At 32.3% G+C, this 18,897-nt stretch overlaps 1 protein-coding gene across 4 annotated transcripts; it reads left to right on the forward strand.

Moving 5' to 3' along the window:
* The first annotated feature begins 204 nt into the window (after positions 1–204).
* LOC114387096 lies at positions 205–13,469 on the forward strand. Of its 4 annotated transcripts, XM_028347222.1 has the most exons (16): positions 205–347; positions 436–481; positions 2,396–2,942; positions 3,021–3,294; positions 4,193–4,488; positions 7,335–7,517; positions 8,037–8,786; positions 8,866–8,960; positions 9,059–9,118; positions 9,179–9,291; positions 9,759–10,310; positions 10,530–10,604; positions 10,859–10,929; positions 11,022–11,079; positions 11,742–12,003; positions 12,401–13,469. In XM_028347222.1, exons 3-16 carry the CDS (start codon positions 2,530–2,532, stop codon positions 13,099–13,101), a joined length of 3,903 nt encoding a protein of 1,300 aa, XP_028203023.1. In that variant the 5' UTR covers positions 205–347; positions 436–481; positions 2,396–2,529; the 3' UTR covers positions 13,102–13,469. The 4 variants fall into 4 exon arrangements, with proteins under 4 accessions (XP_028203023.1, XP_028203022.1, XP_028203025.1 ...); XM_028347221.1 differs by lacking the exon at positions 436–481; XM_028347224.1 differs by lacking the exon at positions 436–481 and having other exon boundaries at positions 206–347; positions 9,203–9,291.
* The last annotated feature ends 5,428 nt before the right edge of the window (positions 13,470–18,897 follow it).

Genomic DNA, 18,897 nt, shown 5'->3' on the forward strand with positions numbered 1-18,897 from the left:
ATTATAAGAATAATAGTAACAATTATTATTATATTATTGATGATAGCATAATCACATGTAATTCAATGTCAGTCATACCGTATATAGCATTGTAGTGACAAAAACACCCTGCCAAACCAGGGCTCCTAAATTTTCGAAAAATACACGAGCATGGGCAGAAAGGTAAAATCACCTTAGTCCAATTAATTGCCGATCAAAACACCGGTATCTCCTCCTCCTCCATGGCTTCTTCGTACGAACTTCGATTTGGAGCTCACAGCAAAATCAAATTCTAATACGCTTTTCGATTCTTCTAATTTTCTCAGCTATTAAGAGAACCAATAACAAGCACCATTACAAGATTCGAGGTATATTTCGATGCATCAATTTTTATTTTTATTTTATTTTTTTGAGTTTGCTGTTATTTAATTGCTTCATCTTTTGTTTAACTTCCAGGGTTTTGATTTTGAAGTTCGTAGTATTTTATCGCGTTAATAGGATGGTTCGTGATTTTGATTTTTCGGTTTTTGCATTGATTCAACCGTTAGGGTTTCTTAACGTTCTGGCTGCTTCCTGTATGTGTTTTGTTGAGCTTTCGAACGAAGTGAGATTGGGGAAGTAGAGGAGAAAGAGTATCTGCATGCATGGAGTAGCTAAAACTTGTGAAACAGAACTATTGTTGTTTATAGATAGATACATCTTGCTAATTTTGTTTTATGTTTGGCTTTTTAATTGAATGTTTTGTGTACTAAAATTTAAAATGAGAAAATGCATGCTTGAAGTTCAGAGGGCGTATGATTTATTTTTTTATTTACTGTGTGGCCATTCCCTGTATATTGGCAGATAATGTCATTGAATTGAGGAATTTATTATAGGAGTAGGAGTAGACCAGAGTTAGTGTAGGAAGGTGAACTTGTAAACAATAGTGTGCATCTGTTGTCACTGGATTACAAATTCGGGCAGTAAAACTCAATTGTTTTGATGGGGTTACTTTTAAAGTGACGGTTAGAATTGATGATTATTTCTAATTGAAGAAAAAGTAGTCATCTTGTCTTTATGTTGACTACCTGTTTATGTTGAGAATATGGTAAATTGATGATGGACTAATGGAGTATAGTTCTTGGGTCCAAGATTGGTATTTGAAGTCACTAGTCACAGTAATTGGTGTTTGAAGTTGAGAATGAGAATTTAAGTTGTAGCAATTGGTCTTTGATGTTGAGACAGTAAGCCACAGTAATTGGTTTGCATACAGTATGTTGTTGACAAAATCTTCATAGCATTTGTCATAATTCATAATCATGTAGATTTCATCTTGTTGCCACATTGAGCATTTATGTCTATTAACTTACATTTCTCTATGTAATAGTTAGGCTTGGTAAAGTTAAATAAATCCATTTGCAAAGTTTGTTTGTGTTTTGTATATGAATTTGATCCATGGTTGCAATCAACATGATTTGCATTAAAGTTGAGATGAACTTGTCAGTAGAGCACAATGTTGATCCAGGTAGAATTGGAAGGTTTGTTACACATGGTCAATTCCTCGTTTTTCTATGGAGGCATAGCATCAAGTTTATTCATTCAATAATCTGCCGTTTCAAAAATATCTACATTATATCAAAAGGGTGTCTAATGGTTGTAGTTGTTGTTTAGACTAAATAAATATATTACATATGGTGATCCCCCCCCCCCCCCCCCCCCCCCCCCAATCTTTCTTCATTAAACTGTAACTAAGATAGTTCAAGTAACTTAGAAGAGGGGTAATGTGCTATGAAGTTTTTGTATGATCAGTCTTAAAGGTATATTTTATTAAAATGATATTTTGTCCTGGAGATTAAGGTTAAAATTGAGATGGTACACTGTACAGAGAGCTGATAAGATTTGTGATATAAGAACAAGGACAAGGTCCTATGTAGAACAGAATGGAGAGGTATATATAATGTAATTTTATCCAATTGTTTCATGACATTTTATGTAAAATGGTGCTAAGGGCAATACTTGACCATGAAGCCTTTTTCTTTGGTGTGTTTTGTGATATAAGAATGCTGGTTCTGATAGTGTATTTTTTTCCTCTGCATTTGGAGATTTCTGTAAACTTGTTTTTGTCATATATGTAAATAATTAGTTTACATGCCGAATATAATAACATATTATTCCTTTTAATTTTTACTTTGACGTAGATGAGTTGAACTAGGATAATGATAGATAGTTGAGTCATTCAGACAAACTCTATGTGCTGTGTTACAAACCCTTAGCATTTGTTGAATTTTAAAAATTTCGTGTTCATCATACAAATTTAGGGTGCTTTTGGGCATGAATCTTGACTTTCTATCCCAAGTCTTTTACTGTGCACATGAATATTTCTACATTTCAGCCTGTTGAGTTTGATTATACTGTGTTATTGTTTTGATCCTTTCAGGTGCACATCCAATTGTTTCCCTTGTAATATAGATTTGCCCTTTATGTGCTTTAGTCAGTGTAGTGCTAAATCTTTGTCATGCACCAATCTCTGTTCTGTGTATTTGGCTCAAGAGATGTGTGGGAATTAGTGCTATGGCAACATCCACCAAGTTTGACATATCTTCTAGCAGCCCAGATAGACCATTGTACTCTGGGCAGCGTGGATCCCACATAGTTCCTTCGTTAGATAGATCAGGTAGCTTCCGTGAAAGCATGGAAAGTCCAATTCTGTCTTCTCTTCCAAGCATGTCAAGAAGCAGTTCTTCAGCAACACAAGGGGATGTGGTGAGCTTCTTCAGTTGTGTGCGTTTTAATCTAAAGTTGGTGGCTCCAGAGCATAAGTCTAATCGTCAAATAGATTATAAACGACTTGTCAGTGCTGCTTTTGGAATTTCTCCTGATGATTCTCCATCTAGTTCTGCCAAAGGCAAGCAACTATCATCCCCAGTACCAGAAGATATCAAACGACTCAGGGATAGTTTACACACAAGTTTTAGGAGGGCAAGGTAGTTCTTTCATTCTTTGTATGTTTTACTACTGGCATTGAAGTTAGAGCTGTTTAATAACGTTGTATTCTTCAACAGGGATCGTGCTAAAATGTTTAGTGAAGCCTTGTCTAGATTCAACAAAGATTTCCAAAATATAATTTCAAAGAAAAGGTCTCGAGCTGAAACTTTTTCTAATGAACGCTCTAGTTTCACGTTAAATGATCGATCAGTCTTGGGAACAAGTACAGGTAAGGTTGGAGTTGAAGGTCATGCAGTCACAGGTGGTTTTGAACATGACCAACCGAAGTTGGAAGAAAGAACCAAAAATGTTTCTAACAAGCGCACTCGAACTTCTTTGGTTGATGTAAGGGTATGTGTCTTTGTTTTCTTTGTGCTTGTTTGCTATTATCAACATGATATTCCATTTCTTTTTATGCCTCCTAATATAACTTATTCAGTTTTGTGCTGTTCTCATGTAAATAAGTTGTGGTTTTAAGTAGTGTTTAACTATTTAGACATCCCTTAGTTGTAATATTCCTCAAAGTGTTTGTTACATCTGTGTGACATGGGGTCCTGTTTCAAATTCGGTTTAGCAAAAGTTGCTAACTCAAACATTTTCCCTCAGTTCGTAGAGATACCACCTAATGTGTAGAAATCTATTATGAATTCTTTTGAACATATACATATAGGATAGGGATCAGTTACTCTGGGATTAACTCTTAAAGTTACTTTTTTCAAAAACTCTTTGTATATATTAAATTTCATTAATCTAACCATTGAATATTTTGATAATTGATATTATCTGAACAATTATGCACACAAAATTTTAGATAAATCAGACTTATAATTGACATTTTTTTTATATTTTAAAAAAGTGTATTATATGTTAAATTGAATTTACTTAATGAATTATTTAGTGCCTTTTAAAATCTTATAAAAATTTATAGACTTGATCTATTTAATAAGAACTTCTAATTTAATGGTTGGATTATGGAAATTTAATATATACAAAGAGTTATTGAATTGAGTAACTTGATCCTCACCCGTATATATGTGTATATGTATATTGCATGTCTTTCATGAACTCTAGGTTTGTTACGAGTGTCTCATTGCTTTTATGAAATTGCCAAATTGCAGAGTATGGCTCGTGATTGTGGCTTTACAACTTTATTTTTACTTCTCTTTATATGGGAGAGTCTGATTTCAGATTACCTTGGTTTGCTTTAAAATCTGTTGAGCAAAACTGACTTGGGTTTGATAAATTCTAGATGGATATACGGACTAATTCTCTTGTCAGGCCATCGGGGACTGTAGATAGAGATAAAGAAATACGGATTGCCAATAGTGGTGCAATTCAGGGTGAGGAACGAACTTTACCAATTGGAGGTGATGGGTGGGAAAAGTCAAAAATGAAGAAGAAGCGTTCTGGCATCAAACCAGATGGGTCTCCAAATGCAGCATTGACAAAACCTGTTAACCTTTTCCAGGAAACTAAACATGGAATGCAACAAAGACTAGCCACTGATGCTCGATCAAAATTGAGTAATGATTCTCATTCTTTCAGGTATGAATCATGAATGTATTTGTATGCATTTGTACTGTTTTAGACAAAATTATCTTATGGGTTTTTCTATCTTGTGCAAGTTTGCACAGGTTAAGTAGCATTAATTATCTACTTTTAATTAAATTTCATCAATTAATTAATTATGTTTTCTTAAAAGAATCATGAATGTATACTCTAATATTTGTAGACCCACCTCTTTATAATCTCTCTCTTTCCACTAAAAAGTTATCACTGATTGTTTTTATTTTACTGCATCTCCATCAAAATGTAACTAGCTCTGTAAAGTTTTTCTTTTTCAGATTTTCTTAACTCATACAGTGAAAAAAAAGTAATACTAGTATACTGGGTTAAAAAACAAATACTGCAATCTTTATCTACAGTATTTTGAAAAGTAATATACTGCAATAAAAAGCAAAAAGCAAATAATGATTGAAACCTATTTTAAAAAGTAAATATAAAATAATTTTTAATTTGAGAACTCTACAGTTTTTTTTTCTCATACAGGAACAACAAACAAATTAAAATATTCTAAAAAAATTATAAAAGAACTAGTTACATTTTTATCTCTTGACAAGGAGATGCAGTAAAATAAAATCAATTAATTATAATTTCAGTAGAAATAGATAGTTATAGTGATGTGAGTCTATAAAATAAATAGGAGAGATAGATTATAAAGAGCTGAGTTTACAGTAGTAAAATAAATAGGAAAGAGAGATAATTACTTCCATCGAGAAAACATAATTAATTAACTAACCAATGTTAGTTAAAAGTGAATAATTAATGCTACTTAACCTGTGCAATTGCACAGGATAGAAAAATCCTTAGCTTATATATGCTCTCTTGCTTCCCTATAATAATTTATTAGTGCTGATTTAAATCAGATATTTAGTTTCCTTATGATTAGCCTTTGATACGACAATTTACTTGATCCAAAATTGTAGGTTCAAGATTAGATTAGTTTATCTTTTATATAGCATATTACTTGTATATATATGGTTACACATGCTGTAAATCATTCATTGAATAATACAGATTTTAACTATGAGTAGATAAAATGATAAATAAATTAATTAATGGCTTTTTATATATGAAAATGAAAAGGAAAAACAAAAAGATTAAAAGGTGTCAAGATTTTCTTTTTTCTTTCTTTCATCTAGGGACCAAAATGAAGTGTAAACTTTTTTCATGTAGGGACTAAACCTTTGTCAAGTATAGGGACCAAATACAACACTGTTATAGGCAGGGTCCAATGTGTAAATGCCTTTTCATTTTGGGACCAAAATGTGGGTTTTTTCATGTAAGGACAAAATTGAAAAATAGTGTCAAGTGTACAGACCAAATTACTAACTTAACCATAAATTTAATTAATAATCTACCAACAAAAGCCTGCTACAATTGGTAAATAGTTGGATCCCTTAAGCATGCTGGCCAACATTCACTCTTGGCCATATAATAACAAAGCCTTATCCCACTGGGTGAGGTTGGCTAGATGAATCACACAACGTCCAGGGACAGATCCAGGAATGTATTAAAGGGGGGCCAAATTTTTTTTACACTATTTCTTATATATGTAACTTCTAATAAATAAGTAATGAATAAATAATAAGTTTAACAAAAATATTTTTTATTAATTTTATGTGTAAAACTAGAGATATGATCTTCAATTAAAAGAAAATTTAGCTGATATTAACTCAAAAACCTATTTTTTTAATGTATTTTCCTTTATTAGTGCTTTTTTTTTTTAATTTTACTTTTTCTTTTTTTTCCTCATATATACACAAAAGGGTCCTAAGGGGGGGAAGGCCCTGCTTGCCCCCCTTGTATCGGTTCCTGACAACACCATTTGGCACAGCTATCACTCTTGGCCATGCAAATGAAAATATTTTGTTGGGAGTGAGTGACAAAACCCATTATGGTGATCTCTATGGCTTGAAGGGATTAGTGATTGTTTGTATACCCTTGGTTCATTCCAAAAAAATATTTTAATTTGACAAGGAAGTTGAGTGAAATGTCGTAGAGTGTGAGCTACCAAGACGTTGGCTCTTAGGGGTGGTGCTATGATAGTGACTTGGGTAATATGTCGTGCCTAAGTCCCACATTAAGTAGTATGGGATGCTTGGTGGAGTATTTAAGTGCTTGGCCCTCCCCCCTTGCATCCCATACTACTTGATGTGGGACTTAGGCACCCCATAATACCCAAGTCCTTGTCATAGGGCAAGTTCAAGTATTGTCTTATAGTGAATGTACTAATCATATATTCTTAAGTGATTATGAATTATATCTTTGCAATTCCAATATGTAGATTAATTAATGGAGCAATTTATATAAACAATTATTGTTAAAAGTTTGTGCTTTAGAATTTAGATTCAATATAATGATGCGCAACAATGCCTTTAGTCATTCATTGTAAACACTGTATTTTGCAAATTAAAATTTTAAATTACTTGTTTCTCTAGTATCATTATTAGCAATTTATTACCGCGCTATACACATCTAATGCTAGATAATAAGTACTTGAGTTGACATCATAAGAATCACATATCATGTGTTAGGATAGCTATAGCTCCCTTGTTCTAGCAATGGTAATTTATTGCATATCTTCCTTCTATTGTCATAACACAAAGACAGAAATGAATGAAAATAATAGTGAAAGGCTTCAAACTCATCTGTAGCTGAAGTAACAAGAGAATATAGTTGTGAGGAATTGTGCTAAATTCTCTCTGATTTCAAGGATCTTTGATGGAAGATATCATGTAACAAGAATTTTTTATTTATTTTTAATTCCTGTTGATTATCTTTCTTCAATATAGGCTATCATATAATACTTTCATGTATTTTTGGTTTAGGTCGGGGGTTTCTAATGGAACTGTTGGAGCTGGAAAATCAGATGCTGTCTCTCAACAATCAGGGTTGGGCATACGTGTCTCTACCCCTAGAAGTGACCTAGAAAATAATTCTGCTGTCAATGATAGGCGGGATCGTCCTGTTAATTCAGACAAGGAAAGGGTGAATTTCAGAGCTGTTAACAAGTAAGCAAACTGGAGCTCATTTCTTATCATAATTTATTTCTTTCAAAAAGAAAATTACATTTATCATCGAAAACATTTTTTTCTTTCATGTAGCTTTCTCCTTGATTTCTTTGTTTTGATGGTTTGTTTATTTGCTCCGTTTCTGTTAAGGATCCTAATGTATTATAATTAGTACTCATAGCTCTTTCTTTGTCTTGATATATATCCTATAATTGATAATTGATTAGGAGTTTTGAGATACGCAACTGCTTTAGGATAAGATTAGTTGTTTGACTTGCATATGATGTAAAGCACACGGGCTTTGTAAAGGGGTATCCCTTACAAATATGATGAAGGATGGGGTAGCTTTATTATGTCGATGTTTATTATTCGTTGTTTACTTTTTCTTCTTTTTTTAAGGATGATTCTTATCCTGCTTTCCCTTTGTAATTATCTAATTGACTTAATAAATTTACTGTCTTAATAAAAAATGTAATGTATAACTGATTGATTTTGTCTTTACAATTGTTCTATGCCCAGGGCAACTGTTCGCGATGAATATAATTCAGTGAGCCCTAATTCAAGTGCAAAAATGAATACACCTATTCGGGCGCCACGATCTGGTTCAGGAGTTGGCCCAAAGTCGTCACCTGGTGTCCATAGAGCATCTTTTCCTAATGATTGGGAGCCCTCGCATTGTATGACCAAGCCCCCTGCCAGTGTTGGCACTAACAATCGCAAGCGTGTGGCATCCGCACGATCATCTTCCCCACCTGTTGTGCACTGGCAGAGGCCACAAAAGAGCTCCCGTACTGCCAGAAGAACAAATTTTGTGCCCAATGTATCAAGTAATGATGATTCCCCTGCTTTGGATTCTGTATCTGATGTGACTGGTAATGATCTTGGGTTGGGATTTGTTAGACGTTTGGCTGGCAATTCTCCTCAGCAAATTAAATTAAAAGGTGATTCTTTAACTTCAGCTACCTTATCTGAAAGTGAAGAGTCAGGGGTAGCTGAGATTAAACCCAAAGAGAAAGGCAGGAAACCAGAGGAGATAGATCAGAAAGCTGGACAAAATGTTCAAAAGGTTTCTAACTTGGTCCTTCCAACAAGGAAAAATAAGCTTGTCTCTGGGGAAGAACATGGAGATGGTGTTCGGAGGCAAGGTAGGACAGGACGCAATTTTCCCTCTGCAAGGTCGCCAACGCCAGTGACATCTGAGAAGCTTGGAAATATAGGGACTGTAAAGCAACTTAGAAGTTCAAGACTAGGACTTGAGAAGAGTGAAAGGTTAAAATACTTCTATTTCTTAGGTTTGACAATTTGTTTAGGTGCACAGATTAAAGCTAATGTTTTTGATTCTACGTAGCAGGGCAGGTCGTCCACCAACCAGGAAACTTTCTGATCGTAAGGCATATGCACGTCAGAAACATTCAGCAATTAGTGCATCAGCAGATTTTCTTGGTACTAGTTTCTGCTTCTAGAAAAGAATAATGATCTCACCTTTTCATATGTGTATAATACAAGTATATCATTAATCACTTTTGGGTTCACTGTTTTAGTTGGGTCAGAAGATGGACATGAAGAATTATTGGCTGCTGTCAAGGGTGTTATCAACTCTGGTATGAATCTTACTAAATATTATCGAACTGTGTAGCCTAAATACTTATCTGATGGAGTAGTTCTGTACTTCCTTATTACTGCAGCTCGTGCTTTTTCCAGCCAATTCTGGAGGCAGATGGAGCCTTTCTTTGGTTTGATGAGTGAGGAGGATCTTGCTTACTGGAAACAGAAGGTACTAATTTTTTCCCTATTGGCTATTATGAGTGTTGCATTTCTTTTTAAGAGTATGTGTTAGATCAGTGATGAGCATTATTGTCACACTTCAAATATGGTGCTTTCATTTGTAAGAAAAGGTAGTTTAGTGATGCTTCAGATTTGTGCTGGTGTCCATAATCTTATAGCCCCGATGAATCCTTTGGTTGATTATTCTGGAGTTAGAATTTATTGGTTTTACTATAAATGTGTGTCCTGATTCTGTATGGAACTATGGCCATTATATTATCAGTTATGCTTATTCCTTATCGCACACATGCTCGCATGGTTTGATGTATATTATAAAATTCCCAACCAATCTTGCATAAGTTATCGTTTATTAATACTGGAGATTAAAGCATGATTTTATTGATCTGAATTTCTTAGACATACCTATCATGGGAATAAATTATTTAAATTTCAAATAATAATTCATTCATCTTTCAGATAAATCTTGAACCAAGTGGATTGATGCCAACTCCAGTTCCTTCATATATAGATGATTGTGAAGCTGTGGCTAATGGGTTTGGGTTAACTGGCTCTGAAAGAGATTTTGAACCTGGTGATCAAACGGGTGCTGGAATTGTAGCAGAACAGTTACAACTAGCTAAAGGAGATTCTAATGGAATTCCCTTCTGTCAAAGGCTAATATCTGCTCTGATTTCAGAGGAGTGTAACAGTGAAAGTGAAGATATCATGTTTGATGCATGTGATACTGAATCTGAGGCTGACGGAGAGTTGGATTTGAGAAGTTTGGATCACCATTCTCGATCTAATTCTCATCTTGCTTGTCGTGCTCCTTACAACGGTTATAGGATAACTAGGAAGTCAGGACATGATGAGACTGAAAGTGATATAGTTGATATCCCATCAACTAGGTTAAATTCAAGCCAGAACATGCCTACCTTGATCTGTTCTGAGTTGCAATATGCCACCTTGGGTATGAATGAAAAGCTTCTCTTGGAGCTTCAAAGTATTGGAATTTCCTCAGAATCAGTGGTTAGCTTACTTTCATAAGAATTTTTGTGCTGTTTTTCATGAAATCTCGATATTGGGGAACTATGACGAATCAATATCAGATGTGATTAAACTATCTTGTTCTAGTTTATTCTGTAGTTCCTTCAGCAGATTTATTTCAAGATGTTCTGTCTGTTATTGTAAAATCTGCTGTAGATTAAGGTTAGTATATACTTATTGTTTTTGCTTTTGTTTTTCAAGCCTGAAATGCTGCAAACAGATGATGAAGGAATTTGTAAGGATATCACTAGGTTAGAGGAGCATTACCAAGGACAGGTACCAACTGTTGCTGAAGCCAAGCTATAATGTTCTGACTTCTAATCATCTAAATGTTCTTTCCCCAATGTTTTTTTTCCATCTGTTATGTAACTTCTCTGAAAATTTGCATGTTGCTTTCCAAGTATTATGTAAATATACAGATCAGGTTAAGATCCAGATATCTGATTTATAGATAAATATAGAACCTAATGAAGTTATTTATTTTATCTAACATAATTCACCTTTTGATTTTATTTTCATATATATTGTAGATGTCCAAGAGGAAATGCTTGCTAGATGGATTATTGAAATCGGCTTCAGTGACAAAAGAACTTCAAGAAAAGTAAATGCCACCATTTATTCCCTGATTATTTACTTAATTTTAACTTATGTGGCTCATAGCTCTTATTGGAAATTCAATATCTTGATTAACAGGGATTTTGAACAAAATGCTCTTGACAAACTTGTCATGATGGCTTATGAGAAATACATGGTAACCTTCTTATTGTTCAATATCTCTTTTTGCATATAATCAGGTTTACAATTTTGGAATAAAATTTTTGCATTCTAGTCAACTATCTCCAAGACCAAGAGTTTTGTTACCATAGTTAAAAAGGCTAGAGATCTTTATACAAGAGTAGTGGACAGGACATTATTTATAGAGTTGGGCCATGGTCTATAACTCTGATTATCCAGGTATAAGAATGGAGGAAGGACACACATCAACAAGTGTATAGGACCATGTTCTGTTGTGTAGTAGTGTGTGTAGCCTTAAATGCAGGGGCTAGAATTTATCGTACGCATAATAGTTTGTGATCTTAATGTCCTAATAAGACTTGGATGGGGTGTTGAGGTAACAGCAGCATGAAAACTTACCATACAACTGGAAATGGCAACTATCAACCATGTCATACTCTGCCTTTTTAATTCAGACTTGTGATATCTTTGACCTATTCTTATTTTAGTGTTTAGTTTTATAAGAGAAACCAAACTCCATGCCCTGCCTTGTTATCTTGCATGAAGTAATTTAAATTGTCTAGGAATAAAAGTTTAACGCTCCATTACATTAATAGATGATACTATTATATTAGAAAGTGTTCTCTACTTTATGAATAGGTTGTGTGGCTGAGTGAGTTGACAATAACTGATTGGCAGGCTTGCTGGGGTCCTAGCTCATCAGGTGGGAAAAATGCAAGCAACAAAATCGCTAAGCAAGCTGCATTGGGATTTGTTAAACGAACATTGGAACGATGCCGGCAATTTGAAGATACGGGCAAGAGCTGCTTCAATGAGCCTTTGTATAAGGATATGTTCCTTGCTGCTTCTTCACAGCTAAGTGTTGTTCGGAAATTAGATGGCATAGAGGCTGAATCCACAAAACCTTGTGCTTCTTCCTTTTCTCTGGAAGCAAGAACTGGTATCATCCTCATTTCTTGAATAAATATTCTAATATACTTTTTCTATCTTAGCTGTGTTCTGTTTGAGCATTTTAGCCATATTTCAAATATGGCTTTAACTTTATATGCCATCTTCTTGTGGACTTGAACCCTTTGTCCCCAATCCTGTCTAATTAAATACTGCCCAACTAAAGCAAAAGGTACTACCGGCTAAAGAGGTAACTGCCAACTAAGAGGTGAAATTTTTGTTTTGTTCCCAATATTATATTGGGTACAGGATTGGGGGTGGGAAGGCAGATGATTAGAGGCCCTTTTTTTTTTTTAATCTTAATTGTTATATCAAGTTCCGTTCCCCCCTTTTTTGCTCCTGAGCACAGCCTGGAATTTGATATTTAATTCATGTTTTTCTATCTGCAGGTTCCATGGGTTCACAGCAGAACCCTTCACAATTTAGTCAGAATATGAAAAATCATGATCTCAATTCATCAGATATTCTTCCTGCTATAAATGGTTCATCTGAACAAACTAGTGGGAAGGAAGATCTGTGGTCAAACAAGGTGAAGAAAAGGGCATTGTCCCTAGATGATGTTGGCGGTAGCATTGGAAGTTCTCTATCAAATAGTACAAAAGGGAAGAGGAGTGAGAGAGACAGAGATGGAAAAGGACAATGCAGAGAAGGGCTATCTAGAAATGGAACTTCCAAAGTTGGTAGGCCAGCATTATCTAGTGCTAAGGGAGAAAGGAAACTCAAAACAAAGCCTAAGCAGAAAGCAACTAAGCATTCTGTTTCTGTAAATGGCCTCCTTGGCAAGCTATCAGAGCAACCTAAAACAGCTTTGCCTTCTGTTTCGAAGTTTAACGAAATGTCTACTAACAGAACTGCCAAGGAGAAAGATGAGTTTGACATGGGTGAATTCGATGACCATGAGCCTATTGATTTGTCCAACTTGCAACTGCCTGGAATGGATGTGCTTGGTGTTCCTGATGATCTTGGTGACCAAGGTGCTGATCTTGGTTCATGGTTGAATATTGAGGACGATGGATTGCAAGATCATGATGACTTTATGGGCCTTGAAATTCCCATGGATGACCTTTCAGACTTGAATATGATGGTTTGAAACTGCTTTTTTTGTATAGTACTGTTCATTATACCAATGACAAAGGAAACAAAGTACCTTTAAGAAATGACTAGTTACATAGGATGGTTTTATGGCTATTCCTGCCCTCAATTAGGTTAATATATATTCTTTGGTAGACTTCCTTCTCCAGCTGTTTCTATTGACAGATCCAACTGTTTTGGATTTTGCTCATGTTGAAGTTCACGACTTCCACTGTAAAGATATTTTTGTTCTTGGTACAAGTTAGTATTCCTAGTGATTGTATGTTAGCAAACACTGTATCCTGGTTGTAGCTCTTATAAATCAGAGAAAAGCCTTGTGTACATACATTTAATTTTTCTAATAAAATCAGCTTTCATTTACTGAAATGATCTTCGTGGCTACACTCCGTATAATTCCCTCTCCCTCCCCTGCAGTTTATTTTGGTACTTGTGTTTTGCAGGTTCAGTTCCTCAACATGATGCTGTTCAAGTTGTTTACTGAGCTTCATCCAGCTGTTCATGCAGATTTCCTTATGAGGCTTTCCTGGAAAATTTGGTATATATGATGTAAATGTGACCATTTTGTGTTTTCATCAGATAATGAGTGCTGCTCTTCACTCTGGACAGTTGCTGTCCTGCTTATGATTTGCATATATGACAGTTTCTGGCTATCTATCATCACTGTGGCTACCTAATGACTAGTTTATTAGCTGCAATTCCAAAGCTCTTTTTCCCTGTCTTGAAATAATCTATTTGTAGAAGGTTTTGCCGAGGAACTTCTGAAGATTGCAATGGCATTTTGTTGAAACTTGTCCCAAATGTTCTTGATACGATCAACCTTTCTGAGAAATTACTATGCCAGGGAATCTACATATCTTCTATAACTTCTACAAAGGAAGTTTTGATGTGACATTTATTCATAGAAAATATTTATTTTTTATTCTAGTATTCTTTGCTCATTTATCTATTTAAGTTTTTGTTTTTGTTTATGAGAAATATTAAAGTTATATTTACTTTTTAATTAATAAATGGTGAATGTGTTCAATTATGATTTCAAAAGATTTTTCTTGTACATAAAAAATGTGGATTAAAAATGTAATGACTTCTAAGATTTTTTTAAAAGATTTTTATGATTAAGATTTTATAGTTTGAATTTTAATAAGTTTATAAAATATGAATTCTTATGATTTAGAAAGACTTTATGAATTTATAAGATTTTAAAAAATTTCATGGATTATCAAATATTGTAATTTTACGCATTCATATGACTGAATTGAACAATAGACATTGATCAGATTTAATTTTTAAAATAGTTCTAATCCAAACCGAACTCATACATGTGTATATTTTTATTCATAATTTGATAATATCACCTGTGTTTATATTTTTATTTCTTATATATCTATAAAATTATCATAAAACTTATACCTATTTATAGAAAAGGTTAATTAAAGACCATTTTTACTAACTATTTAAGTTAAGATGTATAAATATAGCTATATAATGATATATACATAAAATATTTGATATTTTAAATTAATTTTTTTATAATTATCATATATCTTATCATTTATTTAATTTTTTCTCAAAAAAATAAAAATATGATAAAAAATCAAAAACTAATCCAATCTAAACTATATCAAATTCGATAGGATCGGATTAAAGTTTTGAACGAAATTGATTGGATGATAAATTAAAAATCAAAGTGATTAAATTTTTCCTTCAAAATTGATCAAATTTAATCCAACTGCATGTAAACATGTCTAGCATTCATTATTCGTAGACCAAGCAATAAAGCATGTAAACATGTCTAGCATTCATTATTCGTAGACCAAGCAATAAAGAAATACACTTGGATTGCTGTATGATTATGTAACAGATAGAGAAGGAAAACTTACAGCAACAAAGAATATACAATTGCTAACTTCTGTAATTAGCAATCCACAATTGCGAAATGTGGTAAAAACGATTGGAGCTGCAACATTGTAAAAAACGTGATTTCACAGCACAACGAAGAGCATCACGATGCCATGAAGACGAAGCCAAGCAGTGGTTAGAGAAGCCTGACTCAAAATTACAATCATAAAATTGAAACTAGGATTCACGTGGTTGTTAGAAGGAAATTTGGACTAGGGTCCAAAATAGAATTTTTGGTACATTTTTTTTAAAGCTAACAAAATTTCATTCCAGGCAAAATTGGAACACAAGGTGTGTCCAAAATTTACCAACAACATTACATGAAAAAACCTCATTGCCACTTCTACCAATAAGATATCAACCCCCACCCCATACAACATGGGTGATGTTAGGTACATTCAGTGCATTCAACATTTTAAATGAATAAGTAAAAATATCAACCCCCACCATTACATGAAAAAACCTCATTGCCACTTCTACCAATAAGATATCAACCCCCACCCCATACAACATGGGTGATGTTAGGTACATTCAGTGCATCCAACATTTTAAATGAATAAATAAAAATATCATATGGATCTTGATCCATATGACTCATACGTTAATCCGTATGAATCATATGAATTAGTATGATCTCGTATGTTTAAATTATACTTAATCTGTATATTTTATACGGATCATATAATATGTAAGTTTAACTTAAACATTCAGATCAACCACGAATTCGCGTACCTTCAATGCAAGATAATTTTAAAATTAACAAAAAATACTGGATAGATAAACAATAAGATGCACATAGTAACACTCATACAATATCCATCTCACAAGACCAAACAAACTTTGGACGAGTTAACTACCCAAAATCACACGTAAACCCACAAAACTATTGATCTTATAAGGAGTTCGTTGCAAAGAAACTCCCTTGTGCTGCATAAAATATTACCAAGCACATAAAAGACTTTTTCCTATCATTAACTTTTTTACCTGAGTGCAGGAAAAGCGTGTGATATTCTAAGAACATTTTTAATGGAAGATTCCAAATTATATTACTTTTTGGTGGACTCAGTATCATATAGAATTAAAGATCTCTTTAATTTTTTTTCTTTATTGATAGATCTCATTTTAATATTTTAGATAAATTTTAATAAGTTTGATATGAATTCACTTTTAAATATTTTATTAAAATATTTATTAAATTTTCTTCGTTCACTTCTCTTGTTCTCCTCCAGCGTCCCCTTCCCCCTTTCCCCTACCCCTTTGCGCGTGACCCCCCTTCCGGACCTCTGCGGTTTTACAAGTAACTGTCAACAACATAATTCATCGAATATGATTTAGATATCAGAAGACATTTTATATGTGTGAAAAATCTTAATTAAATATAACTAAATTTTGTTGTCATCTAAACAAAAAGTGCAAGTTCTTTTTTAATGATTGAAAATCTTGATAAAATACTACAATATTTTTTTTTATAAAAAAAGTCTTTTAAAATCTTTTATTAAGAAATGTTTATATTTCATATTATTTTTTGGACCAATTATTTTTTTTTTGTAAATAGTAAATACTATTATTTTTTCGTACGCTCAAGAATTAATATATAACTGGAGGGGCTTTTGTGGTGAGTAAGATTCAAACTTACGTTTTAATTTTAAGATAATATCAAAACATATTAAATCCATTAAAAGGATCATTAATCATATTATCCATACACAAATTCAAAAAAAATATTGTTAAAGATTGAGTTACGTTTAAACTTAAGACTTACAAATAATTTATACAGAAAATATGATTAATATTTATTATTTAACTTGATTCAAATCTTAATTATTACTAACTCAGTACCATATACAAGAAATAATTATTTAATTCATCAAGATGAATAAAAATAATTAAATTAATTATTTTATCATAAATTTTGATTTTATTTCAAGACTACTCATATATTAAATGATTTAAAAGGTAATTATTTTTCAAATTCAACTAATGAGTATACCCTATTTTTTACTAATAGTAGAATAAATACACCCAATTTGATAGGAAAATGAATATAATCTATTTCACTAGTGGTGACGATGACATTATCTAATGGCATGAGTTGCTTGATTCATATCATTAATGTATACTGAAAGCTTTTAAGTGACACCACTATCCTCATTGTTCTTATCTGAGTAGGCTTTTACCTTGGTTTTGGGTAAGGGAACGTGCGGGAAAATGACACACTGTCTAGGCGACCAAGCCTTTTACCCTTTACCTATAGGAGGAGATTTTTATATGTTAATTAAAAATATTAATAATATAAACTTTGACAATATACTTTAAGTTATTGATTAAAATTTACATGAATTTTAATGTAATTTTATTCATTAAATTTCACATAAATTTTATTCAATAAAGAAAAAGTGTGTCAAACAGTTTTTTCTATTTTATTTATTTTTTTATTCATTTTTTAAGATAATGTTTAGATTTTTTTATAACTATATTGCGACATATTCATAGATAATTAATTTCAGCAAGAAAAAACAATTAATTATTTTTAGTGGGATTTTTTTTTTAATTATATTTTTTCTCTCTATAAGATTCAAATACGAGATATTGCTTGAAAAATAAGTGTAGTTTCACTTAAATCATCCACGAGATAAATAAAGTCCAACCAAGAATTATTTCCTTAAAAAAACATGAAGCTTAATTTCCATAAAAAAATATGAAGCTTAATTTAATGGTTTAAATATTTGATTGGTCATTGTCAGTTAACATTTTTATTATTATTTTTTGTCCCTATAAATTCATTTTTTTAATTTTAATCCTTATAAGTTTGACGTTTTTTCAATTTTAATTCCTCTCGTCTACTTTCATTAATTAAATAATAATTGATGTTACAAATGGAGAGTGATGTGACACTATCATGTTGGCCAACCATTGTCACATTAACAACAATGCCACATCAACACTTACCTTAGAGGGATTAAAAGAAAAAAATAATAATTTAGAACTAAAAATGAAAAAAAGAACTTATAATAAGGACTAACAATGAAAAACATGAATTTATAGCGACCATATGAAAAAAAAAAACTTACAGAGACAAAAATGAAAAAAAAAAGCTTACATGATGAAAAATGAAAAAAAAATATATGCATTACAAGAAATAAAAAAGTAACATATCTGTAGACAAAAAATATTTAAATTTTAAATATCACATACAAATTTAATTAAAATCAATATATAAAATGAAATAGGTAAGAATGAATTAATTATAAGATTAACGTATAGTAGATATTCATAAACTGATGCATATTCCACTATCCTTGGCAGAATTATGTTTATTCCATGCACAAATATGCATTCAAGATTCTTGAAAATAATAGCACTAGTGAGAAACAATTGAACTTTGTCACTTGCATGTCACATGATTTTAATCATGTGACAAATACCTTGGTTAGTTAAGATATGCGTTTTGAGTATTTTGGAGCAAAGATGAGACTTTCCCCTTGGTATTATCTTAGAGGAACTTATGAAAAACTCCCTCTTTTGTTATTATCTTTTGCATTAGTTGTTTTTAATATGGCAATTGTCATTTTTGTACAACATAGTACTCTCAACACATAATATTTATTTTTAGTTCTTATATTTTTATTTTCAATTTTAGTCATGTAAGTTCTATTTTTTTTTTCATTTTCTAGTCTTTGTAATTTTTGTAAGTCCTTATAATGTCACTGCTAATGTGTTAATAATGAGATGTCATTTTTTGTTGATGATGTCATCTTTTGTTTATATAACACGTGATGACATCATTAATAAAGAGTTTTTAACTAAAATAGATAACATGAATCAAAATTGAAAAATATCAACTTATCAAAACTAAAATTAAAAAAAGAAGAACTTCTGTATAAGAACTAAAAATACA

Source organism: Glycine soja, chromosome 15, assembly GCF_004193775.1.
Source record: "Glycine soja cultivar W05 chromosome 15, ASM419377v2, whole genome shotgun sequence".
NCBI classification, from domain to species: Eukaryota; Viridiplantae; Streptophyta; class Magnoliopsida; order Fabales; family Fabaceae; genus Glycine; species Glycine soja.